This window comes from Spermophilus citellus (assembly GCF_964194105.1).
Source record: "Spermophilus citellus genome assembly, chromosome: 13".
NCBI classification, from domain to species: domain Eukaryota; kingdom Metazoa; phylum Chordata; class Mammalia; order Rodentia; family Sciuridae; genus Spermophilus; species Spermophilus citellus.
In genome coordinates, this window is record NC_138193.1 from 112382195 (window position 1) to 112403639 (window position 21445).

General features: G+C 47.7%; 1 protein-coding gene across 4 annotated transcripts in view; it reads right to left on the minus strand.

Moving 5' to 3' along the window:
• The window catches only part of RNF144A (ring finger protein 144A), a 95639-nt gene that overhangs the window by 52676 nt on the left and 21518 nt on the right, over positions 1-21445 (minus strand). For 3 of the 4 annotated variants that reach the window (XR_014018651.1, XM_081265310.1, XM_081265311.1), the window contains exon 2: positions 21154-21358. The exons of the other annotated variant lie outside the window; for it this stretch is intronic. Coding sequence is in view for 1 of the 3 variants with exons in the window: in XM_081265310.1 (XP_081121436.1) it covers positions 21154-21229 (76 nt within the window). In the remaining 2 variants the exon portion in view is untranslated. The remainder of the gene's footprint in view (positions 1-21153; positions 21359-21445) is intronic. 4 annotated transcript variants of the gene reach the window in all.

Here is a 21445-nt window from a genome sequence, read left to right on the forward strand (position 1 = left end):
ATGGCATTTGCCAGTAAATGGATGGAACTGAAGACCATCATGCTAAGTGAAATAATTCAGTCCCCAAAAACCAAAGTTCTAAATGTTTTCTCTGATTTGTGGATGTTGACTCACAATAGGCAGCAGGGAGAGAGGAACGAGGGTTCATTGGATTGGACAAGGGAGAATGGGGGGAAGGGAGCAGGCACGGGAATGGGAAAGAGAGTGGGACGAATTGGACAAACATTCCCATGTTCATATGTGAACACACAACCAGTGAAGCTCCCATCATGTACAGCCACGGAACGGAAATTCATGCTCCCCGTGTGTACCGTATGTCAAGACACATCCTGTCATGGATAACCCTAAAGAACAACGTTTTGTAAAGTTAAAAACAGTGAGCCACAGGAAGCTGGGCCTCTAGAGGCCAACGGCTCCTCCCAGGGCAGCCTAGCTCTAGCCGAGGTCCGGCTTTCCTTGTCTGCTGGCTTCTCACACAGTCACCTCATCCACCTGTCTCTGTAAACCACCCTTACAGTCATGTCATCTCCCCCCAGCGATGACACCAAGGCCCAAAAGATCAAAATGGCACCTGAGGGCCTAAACCTGGAGCCCTGTCCAGTCGAGCCCTGACACGGTCTCTGCAGAGGGCCTGAGCCCTGGGCGAGGGACAGGACTTCACCCTGCCTCAGCGCCCGGGCTGACTGAGGCTGGTAAAAAGACACGGCAGGAGTGGCCAGGTTAGTAAGCCTCAGGGACTTCCAGATGCCACCAGACACTGCAGTGAACACCGTTTCCGTGGCACTGTACCCAGCCTGGGAGTCCCCTGGGGAAAGAGCACCTAGTTCTAGGTGGCCCCACCAGGAATGCCCACACGGGAGGAAGCGGGCTTCCGGAGAACAGGGGCGCTGCCCCAGGAGTTGAAAGCAAGCCGGCAGGAGGACAGAGCGGACAGCCAGGTGCCCAGGGAAGACTGGACCTGAGGGGGCCCCAGCGAGAGCCTGCAGGGATCCTCTCCCAGGCCCCGTGGCCCCGGAAACAAAATACGAATCATGTCCTTACTGTGCAAACCCCATCTCTCCAAATCATCGACTCCTCAGGTTTGGGTCCCCATCAAACCTCTTTAGACACCAAGAGCTCAACTCCCAGAGCCCTGGGCACAGCAGGACTCAGGAAAGACCAGCCAGGTCGGCGTTCTAAGGTGAAAAGTGCCCCGGACCGGATCCATCTCAAAAATACCTCCACCCTCTGAAAACAGCCTGTCTTTCCTGTTGGCCCCGGATGGCACACAACGGTTATCACCATGACATCTGAGTGCAGAGGGGCCAGAAAACAGAATCAGAGCAGAAATCAAATACCTACAAGACAACCGTGGGCTGATCAACCTCAGGTCAAAGACAGTGCAGCATTTATTATTTTTTCAATTCCAAAGGTTCACCTGCTGTCTTAAAAAAAATGAAAGAAAGAAATGATCTATGAAAGACAAACCATAAATCCATGAACCAAGAAAGACACTCAGCAAACCAGAGTTCGTTTCAAACAACAGAGTACGCTTAAAAAAGAAAGAAAGACCTTTATTCGCTACCAAACTTGTGAGTGTACACACACACACACACACACACACACACACACACACACTTTAAACTGGCATCATACTGACCAATGACTTCACACAATCACTTCTTTGCCAATTTCAAAATCAAGCACAGGCCAGTACTCTCGTCGGTTTCTTCCTGCTAAAGGAAGTAAACAAGCCTCTTGTGTGTAAGCACAGCCCGAACCCTGCAGCGAGTGAGCTGGCAAGAGACGTGCGTGTCCTCACAGCCCCACTCTGGCCCAAGCACACTTGCCAGGGACTTCTCAGAGGTGGAAGGGCTGCCGATTGTCTGGCATGGCCGATGCCTCCTGTGGGTGAGGAAACTGAGGGTCCATAGGGAGAAACAGGCCTCTTCCAGGAGGGAGCAGACCAGTGGCTCTTCTGACTTCCATAATCTTTTCTCTGCACTTTGATACGTGCAAGTGACAACTGTTTGCTCCTTAAACTCGAGATGGCACTCAGTTTCTTGGGTGATGTGTTGTGGTACTTGCTGCCCACAGTACCTCTGTGGATGCTCTTGCTGACCCAGGAGCCCAATGGACTCAGCCGTGCAAGGTCCCCTAGGGACAAAGCAAAAACTCTCTCCTTAGCCGGCAGCCAACTGCAGCCAGGCTCACATAGAACAGTAAGGCGACCCGAAGAGGGCATCTGGAAGCCCCCGTGCCCCTGGCTCTGTTGCAAAGATTCCATTCCAGACAGATGTCTCCTCGGACCGTCTTCTCTGGCCCTCTCCTCCTCCCTCCCATGTTTCCACCCAGCTCTGCAGCAGCTCCACTGCCACCCTCCCAGACACCAGGGCAGGCTGCGCATCTCCACAGAATCCCAGAACGTGAGAGCTGCGAGGTCTCAGGAAACAGAGGAGCACAGAGAGTAAGGGAGCACCTAGGAGGGCAGATGCAGGTGGCACCTGCAGATCAGACACCGGTCCTGAGCTGGTAAGTCCCGAGAACCCAGGAGCTGTGCCCTGGGTATGCACCTGCAGCCTGATCCGTCTCCGGAGCTCACTCTAGAATCCTGCTGAGGTCTAGGCTCACCTTTCCCTCCCACCACCTCTCACCTCCTGTTTCCTTTCCATATTTTCCATCTCCTGGCAACCCCCGGACATCCTGCAGGAGGAGCAAACTGTGAAAGTTCCCGGGCTGCATGGCACCAAGCCCCAGACAGGGGTCCTGGGAGTCCCAGATGGGCCAGGATGCTTCTGAGTATCAGATGGCCAGCCTCACCCCTGGGTTTGGAGGCCCTGTCCTCCCCCAGAGGGGCATTCAGGACGGGTCTCAGGGTGTTCCTGTGTAAGCTTCCTCTGTCCCCTGCTCGTGGGCAGTAAGGGAAGCATCAGAGGAGCAAGGTTGCTGTGCAATGACCCCACATGGGCTGTCCTGCAGGAGGGTCTGAAGTGCAACTAGGAGGCCCAGCAGCCAGAGAAAGTGCAGGTCTCCGCACGGCACCCAGGGCCTTCCAGACGGGCCTGGATCTCAGCCTGCACACCCCAGCTGCATATTACCATGTCACCCAGGAGACACCAAGCCCAAGTCCCAACCTGCTGCTCAGACATCCTTTAGCGGGTGTGTGGGGCAAGCAGCAGCTTCTTAATACCAAGCTCTACTGTTTGCTTTTGCAACATGGGCACAGACGAGCCAGTGCTGAGGCGAAGGCCCGGGGAGAACAAGCAGAGCTGTGCAAACTCCCCGGGAAAGGGGCCTGCTAAAGGTGAGGTCGTCCCAGGCAGACCCTTACCCACAGGAGGGCAGGCCTGGACCTGACCCCATGGAGACGGTGGATCGATGAAACATGTAAGTCCAGGGTGGTGTCTGCCTCGGGGGGTGAACTTATCCAGGCACATGTGTCAATGCCATGCACACATGGCCACCAGAGATCCTCATCAAGAAACAGTTCCCTAAATGACGTAGTTCATTATAGTCATCACAAAACTGCAGAGGATGGTGGCTTTTAAACTTTCTTAAAAAAAAAAAAAGCCTCCCAAATATTGAACATAAACATACACCATCATAATTGCAGGTGATTTAGGAAGCAGCTGAGTGGGGCTGGCTGTCCCTTATAGTTGGGTGAAAATATCAGCCCCCTTTGGTGCCTGGGTGACAGGAGGTGGGACCATGAGCCTTCAGGCTTCGTTATAGCCAGGCCCTTGGTCAGGAGAGCTAACTCCTGGAAACCATGCAGGAGAGTAACTGTCCACGTGTTCACAGTGAGCCTGCGTGGGGACAGAGGGTAAGCAGCTCAAGGGCCCTCCTGCTCAGACACACCTGGGCCCCTGGCCAGGCCAATCGGCACCACAGGCCTTGGGCCACCTGGGACAACAGACAGCCAATGCAGGACAGGGAAGAAGCCCAGAGCAGCAAGGACATCGTGGAGGAGGGAAGGGCCCAGGTCTTCCACCCCAGCTCAGTCACATGTTATGTTTGATTCAGGGGGAAAAATGCCAAAACAAAACCAGTTTGTAAACCCCTGGCTCACTAACACTGAGAGCCCTGCAGAGTGGACACACAGCAATTTCACAACACCGTGTGGGGTTGGGGTCCTGCAAAGGCAGTTGGGCCACCTGCCTCAAGGGCCAGGACCCTGTGGTTGGAAGAGAGGTGGCCGTCTCTCAAAGTCCTGTGCTGGCAGGTGCCTTGGACAAAGTGGGAACCGCACCAGCATCCGTCCAGGCCCAGGCCTCTGGGCCTCCTCCCTCATCTCCACAGAAGTATCCTGGGACTGGGAAGGAGCAGCCAGTAGGGACCCTCTGGGAAATCAATTATGGTCACATGGACTTACCCAGAATAGTGGACACAGAGGCTGTGGTTTGGCACAATATAAGCCACATCAAAGTCCCACAAACTGACCACTGTGATTCAGGAGAGAGGCTGCCACGTAAGCAGGCTGGAGGTGTGAGTCACAGCCTGGGGCAGATAATGCCACAAAGCGAGCCTGAGCCACCAAAAGCGCCCTCGATGGGCCACAAGGCTTGGTTCTGTAAATCAGTACTAAGGGGCCAGGGGCCCCAAGCCATGGGGTCTGAGGCTTGCTTTTTAGATAGCTGCTTGAGCCAAGGTACAACATCCTTTTGTCTGTCCCTAAGCAGTGATAACCAAAGAAGAGGAAGTAAACAAGACAAGTGTACCTTTATTATGAACCATTCCTTTCTGCTGTTCACCAGGAGTGTCAGCCCAGAGCGGGGACCTGCAGGTGGCTGCCCAGGTCCAGCCCAGTGGTGACCAAGTTCCAGCTTTCAGGGCAGACAGGCCCACCACGCGGTGACTGCAGAAGACACACAGTCCTTCTCAGTCGCCCTGTGCTTCCATCTCATCTGTCACTTTCCAGGCAACGTGACCACAGCCCTCCAGCAGCCCATGTGCATCCCTGGAAATCCATCCCGAGCCCCACCCCAGTCTGTCACTGCCTAACTAGACGCTTCCAAGATTAGGCAGCCCCAGCGGCAGCCCCAAAAGAAACACCAAGGACCCGATAAGGAGCTGCTAAAAACAGACACACGGGGACTGAGTGGGCAGGGAGCCTGCAACGGGCCACGGCACCTCCAGGAGACATACAGCTCAAGATTGGAAAGTTGGTAGGAGGAAGCAAAGACATTTCTTTTACTTAAAATAAAAGCATTTGTGCCAGGCATGGTGGAGCACGCCTACAATCCCAGAGACCCAGGAGGCTGAGGCAGGAGGACTGCAAATTCAAAGCCACCTTGGGAAACTTGGTGAAACCGTGTCTCAAAATAAAAAATAAAAAGGATTGGGGATATAGCTCAGTAATAGAGTGCCCTTGAATTCAATCTCCAGTACTGCAACAACAATAATAATAATAACAACAATATTAAGCTAATTTAAAAATCTTTAAAATGCATTTGAAAAGAGGTGGCTCTGAGAATATGCCTCAGGTGTTCTCGAGGCTGTCACAAGAGGCTCACAACTGAAGGCTCGCCAAGCCCAGGGGCTCTGAGAGTCGACCGAGTCATACAGTCACACAAGGCAGGGTGCCCACTCTCCCACCAATGCCACAGCTCTCTGTGCAGCGTCCTTTGAGCCTAGGATACCAGTGCCAAAGGGGACACCACTGGACCAGTTTCCTCTCAGCACACATTTGCTTCTTTCCAAACAGCCACACTTTGCACACACATCAGGGGATTTGAATGGGGTATTTTTTAAATGCAATTACTGGGGCTGGGGTTGGGGCTCAGCAGTACAGGGCTTGGCTTGCCTAGCACACATGAGGCCCTGGGTTCAATCCTCAGCAGCACATAAAAAATAAATAAGTAAAATAAAGGTATTGTGTCCAACTACGACTAAAAAATAAATATTTAAAAAAATGCAATTACTTCGCTCAGCAAACATTCACTGAGTGCCTTCTATCATCCCAGCAAACTCAGCACCGAGCAAATGCATGGCTTCTGCAGGGAACTCAGAGCCCAGTCACAGCTAGGACATCCCTGAGAGCAGAGGCGAGGGCGTGGTTTCCAAGAGGCACATGGGAACGAGAAGGGGTTTCTCAAACAGACTTGCTCTGGGGAAAGCTTTCTGCAGACACCTGACCAAGGAGAGAAAGGACAGCTATGGCCTGTGGGTTGACGATGGGTCCTCCCAGTTCCCTGATGGGGGAAGAGCTGAGAGCCTGAGAGGTGAGGATGTACCTGGACCAGGAGCTGCTTCATTGGTTCAGGAAGACCCAAAGCTTGCTCCTGCAGCCCAGGAAGCCACAGATGGAGCTTTCAGTAGAGTGTCCCTTAATACACTGTCATTTAAGAATGAACCTCTGCAGCATCGGGGCAGAGAAAACAGAACGTTGCTGAGGTGAGGAAGAGTCTAAGGGGCTCGGCGTCTTTTCCTCAGCACAAGCATGAGGAGTGCACACCCCCCCCCCAAGCCTTCCAGGGTGGAGGGCTATTTTCGGATTGAAGTGGAGCAGCATCACAGGATAACCCTAGATTAAAACAGCACCATCAAGGAGAAGTGAGGTCCGTGGGAAGCAAAGACTCTCCATCTTAAGAGATTTCCAGACTCAAGACCCAACTGGAAGCTACCATGAGGCCAGGGGCTCTTCCAGCAGCCCAGGACACCTCTGCCCTGCCATCCGCAGTTTGGGCCAACAGGAGCTGCTCTTCTGCTAAGGGCACCTCCCCAGGATCCACGAGGTGACTCCAGAAAAGAGATGCCAAAACAGCGCACAGAGGGGCCCATGGAGGCTGGAGCCGAGGAGCCCAGGGCTTCTACTCCACGCCAGCACCTCCAGCTCCTGCCCCCTGCCTCGCCACTCTTCCCCGTGCAGACTGTGTACTGGATGGTGACCATGCTGAGAAAGGGGGCTGTCTTCAACGGGTTCACTGGAAAATAAAGCCTACTACCTTGCATCTGTTAAAAAAAATCCAGAAAAAAAAAAAACAGAAATAAGAAAAGAATTTGCCAGTGGGCAGCCCGGACTCCTTGGTGTCAGACACAGTTGTGCATGAATCAGACTGCCCGTCACACGCGGTCTGGGCTATTCTGTACCCCGTGAGCTCTACAAGGCCAGGAGGAGCCGCCGTGTTTTCACAGCCCCCACAGGGCTCACAGCCTTGTCATATTTTTATAGCTTCTTTCAGGGTCAGGCGCTGAACGGATTTTGTACTCACTGTGCATTTAACTAGTATTTAAGTGTGCCGATTATAGCTGCAAACACACTTCTCTTCCAGTGTGTGGTTGGAGAGGTGGAGGGGGGGAAGCTTTGGAAATTTACAGCCCAGAAATAGCAGTGGTCTGTCTGCTCAAGGAGAACCAGCTCCTCGGTGACAAACCGCGGGCGCTCGGCAAGGCCGGCAAACACCGGGCGCAGGAGCACAGGGCTTCCGTCCCCGCGCTCCGGGACCCAGGCCCTCCAGGGTCCTCCAGGCTGGACGACACCCCAGGACACCAGGGCAGCTCGGAGGCCACTGGCCAGCAGGGGCCATCCGACCAAAGTGTCTAGACATGTGTTGACCTGAAAGGGAATAATTAGAAGGGAAAATGTGCCCATCGTTTCCTAAGTGGCTTCGCGGGGGGAAACGACTCCACCTGGTTGTAGAAATAGGCCATGGGCAGCAGGGGTCCTGGACGGGGCCTGGGGGCCCTGGACTCCAGCCTAACCCCCGACCCTGCCACTCCTCTGGCTTCGGGTTTCTCCTCTGCTGAATGTAGGCGCCAAATGTGACGCGAGCTCTCAGGGTCCCGCGGGTTCCCTGGCATGGCATGGGACCCAAGCGTGTCCGATCTGGGCCTGGCTGGCATTTTGCTTTAATTCAATTTTAAGACAATGGCCTCCTGTGGAGAAAGGGCCCCTACTCCGCTAAGCCCCAAGGAACCCCTGAAACCCTGCACTGAACGACTCCGTGGTCTGGAAGCCGAACCTTCTCCAACCCTACATTTAGACTCCTATGAGCCGGATGGTGAGTCACACAGAAGCAAAGGGCCACGTGCTGATCCTAAGGGGCCCAGTCTGGGGTCACACACACCCGACAACCACAGGCAGCAACAAGACCAAGAGGTGCCCCACAGCTTCAAGTCACTAAAAACAAAGAGGGAAAAAGAGGTTTTCGAAGCATACTAGTTATCTGCGTGGGGAGGGAGGCCATGGGTCTCTCCACGTGTGTCCACACAGGATCACTCCAAAAAACGAGGGTAACAAAACTACCGAATAAATGAATCCAGAACACACTCGTAAATGACTCATGTTCACACAGCTGTGTTCCTTCTGTTTGTACAATGGATGTGGAAGCCCCCTGCGCCTCGCACAGATGAGATCTGCGTCATCCATCTGGTTCACGTCGACCAAAAAGTAACTTTTTTCCACCCTGACTCTCTGATATTGCCTATTCACTGCCCGTCTACACCAGAGTCAGGAGAAACGGCAGCAGAAGGTCCCTACCTGCTTGGATGCTGTGACTACGGACACAGGCTTTGGACCAAGGAGCACGTGTGAACCAGGCCTGTGGGAACAAGGGAGAAGGATCCCAGAGGCCTGCTCCCCTGCGCACCATGAGTTAGGCTCCATGACCACCCCCCCCAACCCCCGGGAAATAACCAGCCACAGCAAAACTGAAAGAGCCCACAGCAGCAGATCCCCCACGTCTTCTTGCCAACCACAGAGTTCAGGGCCCTTGTGCTCTGGGAGAAGAAAGGAGTTAAGAAATTTTTTTAAATTTTTTTCTTTAATTTTACACATGGTAAAATTTCAGTGGTATCTCTTAGAGAAGAGAAATAAAGTGTATAACTCCCCAACTGTAGAAGGACAAAAGGAACAAGATCACAAATAAACAAATGTGTTCACAAAGAAAAAAACAAGAAGATCATCTGGAGAAAAACTCCAAACATATAAGACCATGAGAAATAAATGGATTAGGCTTGACAGCAAAAGAAAGAAATGTGAAAGCTGGATTTTGAAAAAGAAAGAAATAGATGAGGATCCAGAAGAAACTGGAGAGCAGAAGTTGTAGGGTGGAGGAAAATGCCGGTCAAAAATAAGTAACTAAATAAACCTTAAAGAAAAATAAAAAACACAGGGAGACCGGAGGTACACTGATAAAAGTTCAATTCATTATGAGCTGTGATAACTCTGACTGTGTACACACCAATAGCTTTGAAATATAAAAAGCAAAAAGAGTAGAATTATTGAAAAAGGATCAACTTGCTGTCACACCGAGGAAATTCAGAATGCATTGCTTAATACAGCAAATGTGAAAAGTGGTAAAAATACAGAAGACACAGAAAAAAAAAACACCATAAACAATCTAGACTTAATAGACACATAAAAACCCACAGTCAATAAGCTGAGAATTCACAACACATAACATTTACAAAACCTGACATTTTACTAGGGCAGAAACAAGCACTCAGCAAATTTCAAATGACAGGTACCATATGGACCATGTATCCTGTCCTCAATGCAATTAAGATAAACATCAATAATAAAAAGATTTTTCATGTTTAAAAATCCTAAGAATTATCAATAACTCATGATGTAGAAGAAATTATGGAAATTTAAAAATATGTAGAAATTTAAAAATTTAATGGAAATATAAACTTAACAAAACCTATGAGATGCTATTAAAGCAGTACTGAGAGGGAAATTCATAATCTTAACTGCTTATAATAAAAGAAAAAGAGGGTTAGAAATTATATAGCAATCTCCATCTTAGGGAAGTAGAAAAGAAACTACAGACTAAACACAAACAGAAAAAAAGCAAATACCCTTAAGAGATAAGAATAAAATTAAACACACACACACACACACACACACACACACACATACACACACATAAAACAGTTACAAGAAAAGGCCAACAAATTCCAAAGCCCAAATGTTCTTGTAAAAATAATAATGAAACATACACTACCAGGCAAGTTGGTCAAGGAATAACAAAGACAGTCAGTCTATACTGGATTTGGCATGAAAAACAGCTAAGATTTAAAACTCTATGTATACACTCATGCTAATTAGCATGGGAAGAAAGGGACTGTGCATACACCCTAGAAAATACAAGAAAACTGTCTCCAGAGAAGCAGGAGTGCAAGGAACCACATAAAGATCTGCACGCCCTAAAACCATCGACTAGTCAGAAATCTTCCACAGAGAGATCATGAGGTCTTACTTTCAGTTGAATATTACCAAAATTTCAAAAGCAGATAATTCATATGATACACAAAATCTTCTGGGAATGGCGGAAAACGAGAAAATTAGAGAGAGAGAGAGACAGAGAGAGAGAAAACTGTTAAAACACACAAAAGCACTAAAGAAAGGAAAAACAGGCCAAACTCTCCCATGAGTAAAGAATCAAAAATTTAAAACAAAATATGAGCAGATAGAATCCAGATGTGCATCAGATGTGTATTTCAGCAAGCTGGTTTTTCAAAGGAGTACAAGAGAACTTGACATTGAGTAAATGGTAAGTAATATAACACAACCAGAAAAAAATTGTGAGACTCTAGGTCATCCTTGTACATGCAGAATAGGCCTTTGATAAATCTCCGCATTCATTTATGATGGAAACATAAAACACAAACTGAAAACAGAAACACAAGGGAACTTTCTCAGCCTAATAAAGAACACTTAGAAAAAAAGTGACAGGAAATGTCATTCTTTATAAACTCTTTATAAAAATCAGGCACAAGGAAAGTATATCTCCTATTGCTTCAATTCAACATTTACTTTAGGACCTAATGCAAGCAGAAAATGAGAAAAAGAAAGTGCAAGAATCAAAAAGAAATGAACATTTTCATTATTCAGAAATTATTTTTATATATAGAAGAACCCACAGACAAAATTAAGAAAATTAAAGGTTTGTTAAGTGATGGTATGCAAAATCAATATATAAAAATTGAATTCATACACAAGAGCAATGTGCTGTTTCCAAGAACCAAGAGCAAATTCCACAAATGATGACTCAGATCCATCTAGAGAAAAGGACAAACTTTAAAAGCAAAAAATGTAAGATGACATAAATACAGAGAGATAAAATGTTCCTGGTTGAGCAGACATGACACCACACGCACGCGTGTACACACACACGCACATACACACACAGTATACTTTTTTCTTAATTGATTTACAGATTTAATGCAATCCAAACAAATTCTCAGTGATGTTTGCTGCTGTTGTTTTTGGAGCCGATGCTGTTAATTTTATAAACTATCTCTAAAATTTCACGGAAGGACAAAGGCCCGAGTACAGCCAAACCCCACTGAATAAGAGGCTGCCCCTTCTTGGGGGACCACAGAGACCTCTTCCAAAGGTGACGTCGTTCCCAGCAGGCTGCCCTGACTCAGAGGTGGCAATCCAACCCACAGATAATGGAGACAGAAGGAAACCCACGGACCTACGGAATGCCAACACACAGCAGAGTGCGCGTTTCAGATCAATAGAGAGGAAAGGGCTGTTCAATAAGAGGAGCCAGGTCCTAGGGATTGTATTTCTTTATGGATTAAAAAATATCAGATTCCTACATCACAACCAACAATTAATTCTAAATAATTTTTAAAATGTTAAAACAAAATACATGGAGGCGACTTAAGACCTTGGAATACAGAATATCTTAAATATAATGGCAAGGGTGGTAGAGTCTGTGTTAAAATCCAGAACCTCTAGTCATCAAAAAGATACTTCATAGGAAATGAAAATATACGGCCCAATCTGGGAGAAAATCTTTTTTAAACAGGAAGCTAACAATAGTTTTCAAAAAATAGGCAAGAACACTTTCAAATCAATGGGGAAAACTACCATCCAATGGCGACTCGACCAATGGACGTCACTGCACCATAGAGGAGCCGGTCAGCGACTGGCCAGGTGCACTCATCCCACTTTACTGCTAATTTAGCAAAAATCAAGAACAATCAATGACAGCTGTGGGAACAAGAAAGGCCAGAATTTAAGGAAACATTTACTACTCACTGCTAAGACCATGTGAACTGGAACCGTCTGAAATCTGAGAATCATGACATTTCCTTGCAAATATGATCCTGAATTCACCTTTGGCCCAGATGCTCTTGCTAAGTGTCTCATCAAGAAAAATGACACTATGGGCCAGAGATAAGTACAAGAATATGCCCAGCAGCACGCCGTGTGACATCCCAACTGAAGACGGCCAAAGCCCCCGCCCACAGGAGAAGGCAGGATGGTTCTATAAAGCGGAAATGAACAGATACAAGGAGCGATGGAGGACATTGTAGCCCACTGACCAGGTCCACTCACAGCTTGATGTCACTGTTGATGAGTAAAAGGATGAAGAGTGACAGGAGGCAGAAGTTGGAACAGCAAGGGAAGATGGGAGGCGATTTGGCAGCAGGTGGGACTTCAGGGCTGCGAACACTGGAGAAGGTGCACATGGGGAAGGTGTGGAGGAGGCTCCGTGTGGAACTCGGGCTCATGGACATCTGCTGATATTGCTTCATCACTGAAGTGAGGTTTCCTGTCATCACATCCCACCAAACACGTCTCTTAAAAGACTGCTAATAAGAGTACTGAGCCTTGATCCCAGAAGCCTTGACACCTACGACTGACCTTATGTGCCCTCAATATTTCTAGATGATTAAACACAAAATGTGTGTATTCATACATATGTAAACATATATGCATATTGACATATTATTCATTTTTCCTGAGAAAAACAAAGACTATATATATATATACATATATATATATACACACACACACACACACACACACACATATGCAATATATATTATAGTGGTCATTTTTCACTGAGAAAGAGAAAGACAAGGAAAATGTTTGCTGAATACCCTCTGCATAGTTTTACTATGCTTTAACTGCCTAACTGAGCCTATTTAAAAAAAAAAAAAAAAAACACTAAGCTCAATTACTTAAGCGAGTAATTAACAGGTAAACTTGTGAAACTAAAATACCAAGTTTAAGACGAAGAGCAAAGAAAGACTGTGAATGGATTCAGAAAATGCAGAGTTGATTTATCATCAGGGGATTTAGAGAAAGCATGGCTGGTGTGGGCAAATCAGGCTTCTAGAACGGAGGTCCTGGTCAGTCCCCCAGTACCTCCCTGGCCAAAGATACCACTTGGTGCTAAAGAGGCCCAGACTCATCTCCAGGTTTCTTTTGATAACAGAGGCCATCCTCCAATTTCTGTCCCACTGAAGGCCTTTCTCAGGCCATTGGCTGTCAATTTATTCTCCATTTACTGGAAGTTTCTTAATTTCCTTAGGGGGGGAAAAAAAGCAAAGTACTCCCTAGATCTAAATCCACAAAGGTTTGGCTACTGGATTCCAGCAGATACCAAATCCCTCTGTAATATGGCATGGTATTTACACAGAATCTACAGAATCTCCCAAAATACACTTAATTGGAGTATTTGTTTTGCTTTTTTGGTTTTGCTCCCTTTGGTACTAGGAACTGAACTCGGAGGCACTCAACCACTGAGCCACATTCCTAGATTTTTTTTTTTTTTTTTAATTTTGAGAAAGGGTCTAGCTAAGTTGCTGAGAGGCTCACTAAATTGCTGAGGCTAGCCTTGAACTTGCGATCCTCCTGCCTCAAATCACTCGCATTACAGGCATGCACCACAGCAGAAAGCTTCCCACAATATCTTTTAAACCATCTCTAGATTATTTACAATACCCAAGACAATGTAAACGCCAAATAATTGCTAGATTATGTTATTTTCAGAAATAATGACAATAAAATATCTGTACACTTTCAATAAGACACAATTTGTTTTTCAAGTACCTTCAGTCTGTAGTTGTTCAAATCTGTGGATGCTGAACAGGAAGGGATGTGTTGTAAAATGCCACCCCAGGGTAATCCCTCCTCAAAGGTTCTGAAATAGGATATTTCCCCTTCCTGAAAGAAGTAGTATAGGATACCTTCTGCTTCTAGTTCATCAACACCTTCCTTTCCTACTCACAGTGAAGAAAGTTTACCACAGCAGGCTCTTGGTTCTGATTTTTCAAAACCTCAAATTGCACTTAATTTTATTTCTGTTTGACTTCAGCCTGCACTACCACATTCCATCTGAATCGAGCCCAAAGGACCCAGCACAGAATTCCACAGCACTGTGTGCTCATCTTGTGTGGCCTACACGTCCAGGGATGGACACCCCAGCATCCCAGAGCCCCAGAGCCTTCCTTCCACGCCCACCAACCTCATTCACTACTGGACTTCACAGCAGTGTTCCTAAGCTCTGCAAAGCTATTAATCTGAGCTCAATACCTGTATCTAGCAGGGCACAGTTCTGCTGGGGCTCAAGAGCTCTTTGAGCCACACCAAACATCAGCTGATACCACAGGGTGCCCTCACCAAAATGCCAACATCCATAAATGACCCTGCTTTACTCCCAACACCCATGTCCATCTGAACCTTGAAAGGTCTTGCAAGCCTAAATCATTTTCATTCTAAATCAAGATACTTTCCCAGATTTTCTAATGCTCCCTGATTTCCTGGTGCTAAGAGTGCCCTGTGAAACACGTATCGGGCACAATGATCACACGCTGTTTGGAAGCTGGGCATCCTGGCCAGATCCACCTCCACTTCAGCATCGTGAGCAAGCCTACCTCAGTCTCAGTTTGCTCGATGGGGAGATGGGAAGCTCTATAGCTCACAGGGTGCTGTTTACACTGATAAAATAACCTATGGAAGTTCACTTACACCTTCAAGGAGAGAAAAAAATGGTAGCTATTAGCCACAGCCATTAGTTGTTTCATGTCACCCTAGGCCATTGTACAGGGTCCAAATCTGCATGGCTCCAAAAGCCTGAGAGTAAAATCAAACTCCCGCGAGGCTGACCCTTCTCTCAGTGCTCTGATGATTCTTAATCAGATTCCCCAAATTCCTACAGCCCTCCATCACATGCAGAGTACCCCCCTTCAGAGACCATATAGACCATCTGACACCCAGCCCTCCTTGCAGCTGTGAACAACAACGCCCCTGGCCTCTTCCTCGAATCCTCTGTGGTCTTGAGATTTAGCATTAGGCATGCACACACTGACCTCCTCTCCCCTCCCGCAGGACCCAGGTGGGGCTGCAGGTGATCATTTGAACATGTCTTCCAAAAGTCCATGTGCTGGAAACTTAATCCCCAAATTGGAATGTTGATGGCATTTGGAGTTGGGCCCTCTGGGAGGTAATTAGGATAAGGTCATGAGAGTGGGGTCCCCATGACAGCATCAGTACCTTTAGAAGAGGAAAGTTAGCACTCTGGCTCTATCTTGCCATGTGATACCTTCCATCATGTGAAGCAAGGAGGCTGAGCAGATGATGACATCAATCCCTTGAAATTCCCAGCCCCTAGCACTGTGAGCTCAATAAAATTCTAGTCTTTATAAAGGACCCAGTCTCAGGTAGGTAGTTATAGCAACAGAAAAAAATGGTAAACCTTAGCCCATAATTAATGTTTAGTGACAGATATCTGTTTTACACCTCATTGAAACCTTCCCTACTCATCAACTCATCAGATCCTCCCCAATGACTTTTGCCATTCCCACATCACACTGAAGAAATTCAGGCTCTTCAAGATAAGCTGGTCCCCAGGGTCATCTGGCAGGAAGGGACAGGGCTGGGACCTGCACCTTCTTTGGCTCTCCACATCCCTCTCTCCCACCACCTCACAAAGCCCCTCATTTACTCTATGTGACTTGGAGCAGAGATTTCTTGGGTTTTTTATGTTTGGTTGGCTTGAGTACAGCTTGAAATAGTTTTTTAAACTACACAGGCCTTTGCACATCCACAGCTGCCATTTTACATTGGCTAAGAATTTAAAGCACGAGCAAGGCCCTCGGTTTGACTCCTACATGCCACAAACAAGCAAATAATAATAATAAAAAAAAAGTTCTAAGAATTTCAAATAGTTAAAACAAGATGTAACTTATGGCATAATTGGAAATACCACCTTTAAAAAAAAAGTTCATTAAAGCTAAAAAATCTTTCATTTCCTTCATGTCAATTACTTTTAAAATATGTATGAACTTCTCTGACAGAGATTTTATGACATCACCTTATCTCTTGGAAACTATATTACCATTCTTATTCTCCCAACATAATTTTTCAACCTCATAATATCATCTGATTGATTTCTACATTTATTATTGAAAGTATTTTATGTATTTAAAAAAAAGAAAAATATTTTATTAATTTTAAAAGTTTGTTACTATAAGGTGTTGTATACAAAATTAATGTTTGTAATTACTATGTTACATAACTGATCAAAATAGCATACAGATGAAATGAATATAATATACTTGTTAGGTCTAAAAAGCAAACATTTATTAAAAACAGAATGATTTGGATTTTTTCTCTTAATGTTTATATACCCATAGATAAATATCACTTGCATTTATAATAAGACCCAACTGAAGATCAACTTTGTCCCAATTTTTCATTGTTAGAGATAAAATAAATTTCCCCTTTGTTCACATAAGTACATAAATGGGAACAGATGATGGAATGTAAAAGTGAAACTCAAGGCTTTGACCTTCTTCCCCATGGATGCCCCAAATCACAGAGTGATCAAACAATGACTGATTTTGGTGATCATCTGACAACTTAATCAGCAGATCTTCCCACAAAAGAAAACCTCAGAAACCACCAGATCTGTAGGAGAATATACCTCCAAGACATGACTCACTCAGGTCCTGAATTCTGGGAAGTACATTCAAAGACTGTAGAAGACGCACTCAAACCCACTCCTCCTTCCCGGAGAAGCACCAAATCTTAACATGATTTTAGTATAAAAATGTGTCATTTCACATTTGCCAGTATTATTTGCATATTTAGATCTTTCCAGTCATCTAAAGGGCAAAGGGGGCTCCCAAGGTCACACCAACTGGCCAATCAGAGTTACGATCTACCAGAGGGGATTTCCCCTTGTTTTTAAGCTCAAGTAAATGTTTTTATATTTATTATATTTTATGAATACTTATACATATTTTATATATATATATATATATATATATATATATATATATATATATAGAGAGAGAGAGAGAGAGAGAGAGAGAGAGAGAGAGACTTTTTAAAACATTGGAAGATACATTAAGGAACACAACTGATACAACAGACTATTATAACCATTAGAGTCAGGATTAAAGTGAGATTGGTAACTGAGTTGTGTTACCCATTTTATAACAAACTACAAGGGCAAAACACTGATGAGTTTCCCATTAATATGTAACAAAGCCTTCAATGGAACTAAAATCAGGAATCACTTATGAAGTTCTAAGTATGAGAGAAGGCTGTACAACAGTCTTTGGTAAATGTATATGCAAATATTTACAAAGCTCTGTTAGTCTTTGGAGAAGAACATCTTTTAAACGCATTTCTAAATTGGGGGGACACAGTCATTCTTTTGAAGCATGTGACCCAGATGTCCTTCGGGGTCTCTGTGCTGCCGTCAGACTGCTTTTCTTCATGCTAGATGCCCGGCAGCACCCCATGCACCTGTGCGAAGCACATTGTTTTAATTCCCTCGTTCATCTTCACATATTTTCGTGGCTCTCAGCTGCCCACCCTACTCCTGAGGTTGCAGAAGTTCACTTGGGTTCCAGCCCCATTGTAGCCCAGCACTGTGTCTGAGCTCTCCGGCTCTGCTCCTCTGCTCCCCCTCACAGGCTCGGGGTCTTGGCTGCAAGGGGCAGAAGCCAGGCCTCGCTGCCTTAGATGTGCTCTGGCCTTTGCTCAGGCCTGTGGAGCTGCAGTTCACTTCCTGAGCCTGCTCACATAACTCTGAGAGACTCCTGTCTCCACAGAAAGAAGCTGCCTGGGTCTCCTCCCACATCCAGCGGCAGGTAGCCCTGCATGTGGTGGCGACTTGCTAACTCCACATCTACTCTTGATCCTGAAGAAGACCTCTTCATGTAGGTTGGAGGGCCAGGCACCTCCTGTCCACTCTGCAGGTGCCCACCCTCCACTGTGTGTAGGCACCAAGGAGAACTCGGTCAGCAGGAGTCAGCGTCTTAGACCCAGCCATGAGCGTCCATCCAAAAGGCCCTGAGTACTCAAAAATGGAAATAAACAAAAAAATGTATCGAGTTCACTGTGCAAAATGTGGTTGTTACTATTTATCATAATGCTGTCCATCACATCTCAGAACAGCATCTCCAACCACTTCCTTTTCTAAAAATATCATTCATTTCTCCATGCCGGTGGCTCAACACCCATGGAGAACTGGAAGGGTACTGTGTTGATATTTGCATTTCTAGCTGGGGCTTTCAAGTGACCTTTGCCCTACAGGCCAACAGCCCAGAACAGAGCAGTGATGAGCACAGAGCAGCTGCACTTCTCCAGATCCTGGCTGTTCCCCAGGCCCAGCGACGGTCAAGGCCAAGCCAAAGTCTCTCAGCCAAAGTAAGAAGTCTGGTGTTTACCACGATGAAATTTTCATTTCAAGCCTAAACATTTAAAAATTTCTTTGTTTGTGCTAGGATGTCATTTTCTGGTATTTTGGCCTCTGACTATGTCTTTTGTGAATATGAAGCTATTTCACAATTCTTACAATTTGAGGCAGATCCCAAAAAGGAGAATCCTGGGAAGTGGGTGTGGGCAGATGCAGGAAGGAACAGGAGCTTCACTTGGCCTCAGGGCTCTTTCCCAAGGTGCTCACACTTGCCCTCAGACCTGGGAGAGTCTAGGGACCCCCAGACCAGCAAGCACCTTGCAGACAAGGACAGGATAGTCCCACAGTGTTCACGTTTGGGATTAAAAAGATACAAGGCTGTGCTGTACTCATCCTCCATGGAGACAGCCCCCTCCCCAGGGCAAGGTCCTGACCACAGCGACTTGGCACTGAGAGGGGCAGCGACAGGCAGCCAGGTACTCCCTGTTCACCCACTGGGCAAACTGGTCATGTAGGTATGGGCAGTGGCCGCCCGAAGACTTCCCAAGTGGACACAATGAAAACACGCCAGGTGGGGGGACTCAGGTGCCGGGCCAGGGGAAGGAACAACAGAACCGTCACCTCCCACAAACGCACCGTCTCCCAATTCCACACACCACGTCCAAGGCCTCAGCCCAGCCACCCCCGTGCCTAAGCCCCTGGCACTTGACCGTCCTCCTGCATCGCCAGCCATCTAGCCTAATGCGCTGTCTCCTCGCTGCCCCTGCTCCGTGCCCACTGTGAGGAGTGTCCTCTCTCGCCTGCACACTGAAAGCCAGCCTCACTCTGCTTGGCCAAAGGATCAACCACGTTCTGATGCAGGGTGAGCCTTTACCTCCCCAGCTGGGCTGTCAGGGGAGGACACAATCCCCTGCACGGGGACCTTCAATCTGTAGCCACAAGCTCTGGTGTGCTCCCTGCCTCTTGTCTGCAAACTGAGTGGCCCTCGGTGACTACTTCACAAAGAACAGATGAGCAACCGTAAGAGAACCTTCCACTTCAAGTGACAACCACATATCCTCCTTTGGGTCCCTTCCTAGAGTCACCCCGTGCCTCTCCTGAAGTCAGTCACTCACCCTCCCACAAGCCGACTTCCCTCCTGTGCAAGGAGGCTTCGTCAGGCTCTATCCTACACTGAGACGTCACTCAACCACTCCAGCACTAGGCTGAGTACTCCCAACTACTCATTCTCCCGACTAGTTCTCACCACCAATTCCACCCCAAATTGTGCTCCTTCCTGCCCTGCGTGGCAACCGAAGCTCAGCACCTGTCCACCTTCTTGCTCCAACTGCTCCCGGTGGCACTGCCTTCCAATGAGGCTTGTGCAGCCATAGCCACCAGACAAAAATATCCACGCCAAAAGCACCAGTGACCCGGATAGCAGGGTCCCAGTGCCACTGGTCCCCACCCTTCTTGGGCCACGAGCACCTGGACACAGCTCCTCACGCCCTCCATTTGGAAATGATTCCAAGTGACCTCCAAGAAGCCACACTCTTGCTTCCCTACCTCTCTGGCTGGTCCCTCTTAGTCTCCACTGGCTTGGCCCCCCTTCTGCTCCCCCCTCCTTAACTCCTCCATCCCTCGGGACCTTCTGATCTTATTCCTTCAAATACCAGCCACTGGCCAGACTCCCATCGCTGTCCGACTGCACAGACATCAGCTCTGGAGACCACTGGCCACCCGGCATCTCCACTGCGTGTCCTGGGATCCTTTCAATCCCAATGTGTTCCAAACCCATCTCCTAGTCTCTCTTTGTCACCAGACCTTCTCTGGCCACAGCCCTTCCCTTCTCAGGAGGTTCCAACTCCGGAAACTCACTGGAGCTCAACCTCTTGGCATCACCATTATTCCTCTTTTTCTCACACCCACACCCACTCAGTCAGGCCATCTTAAGGGATCTGTCTTCAAAAGATTTCCAGAAAGTGACCACTTTGCTCTACTTTCACAGTCACCAAGGAGCGCGTCTCCATCGTCCTGTCCACAGTGGATCTCCTGCGGCCTCCAAGATAGTCTCTCAGATCCAACTCTTGTCCCCCACCCGTCCCGTGCAGTTCCCAGCCCAGAGGCCAGAATGAGTCTGTTAAGGTGAAATGCAGATTCCCCTCCTCCTCTGCTTAAAACCCCACGCACATTTTCCACCTTGAAACCCAGAATTCCCCTAGTGGCTGCAGGACAGGACATGCCAGGTTACTGCTCTCTCTCCCACCTCAGCCCGCTCTCTGCTGGCTCCTCACCTCTCTGTGCCTGACCTAGCATCCTGTGCTCCACTCACACCTCCAGCTGCACTGTCTGCACAAGAGCAGGTACCTGTGCTGCTGTGCTCACTGCGTGTAGCACCGGGAACAGGGCGAGGCACACATGGGAGTTAAGCCACATGTCCTCACTGAATCAATGAGCCCCTGAGACTCTGGATACATCTCTGTCCTCCTGCATCTATTTCCGGTCTGCAACATGAGATTAGCAATGTCAGTCTCACCTGCTTGTTAAGAGCAGAAAACGAGGACTCATGAAATCTTTGCAAAGCACAAATTCCACAACAGCTGAATATATTGAGGGTGTTCCTTAAAGTTCTCTCAAGGAGACATGCTGGGAATCTGCCTGGGTACTGCTGGGTAAGAGGATGGAAAAATCCAGCCAGGCAGCCTTCACTCTCTCCCAACAATGGCTGAGACTCCTCTCAGAGGAGCAGCTAAAGGTTTCCACACCTTCATTTACTTCCCAAATTCAGAATTACCTGTGAGAAGTCCCAGGGGCGGAGCAGCGCAGTACCTTCCTGCTAGGTCCTGGGGTCCTGCTGTGTAGATGTGCATTCAGCAGCAGGCTGCTCCCTCCTGCTGGGTGCCCACAGGAGAGGTGGGACAAGAACGCTGGTCCTGGAGGTCCCTGCAGACCAGGAAGGGGGCCCCTGGGAGCCTCAGACCCGGCAGGGAGTGAGATACCTGGGAAGGCAGAGAAGGGCGCAGGTGGTCAGGAGCTGCGCAGCAAGGCTGGCAGGGGCAGTGGTCCCTGGCACCCACCCCTCACAC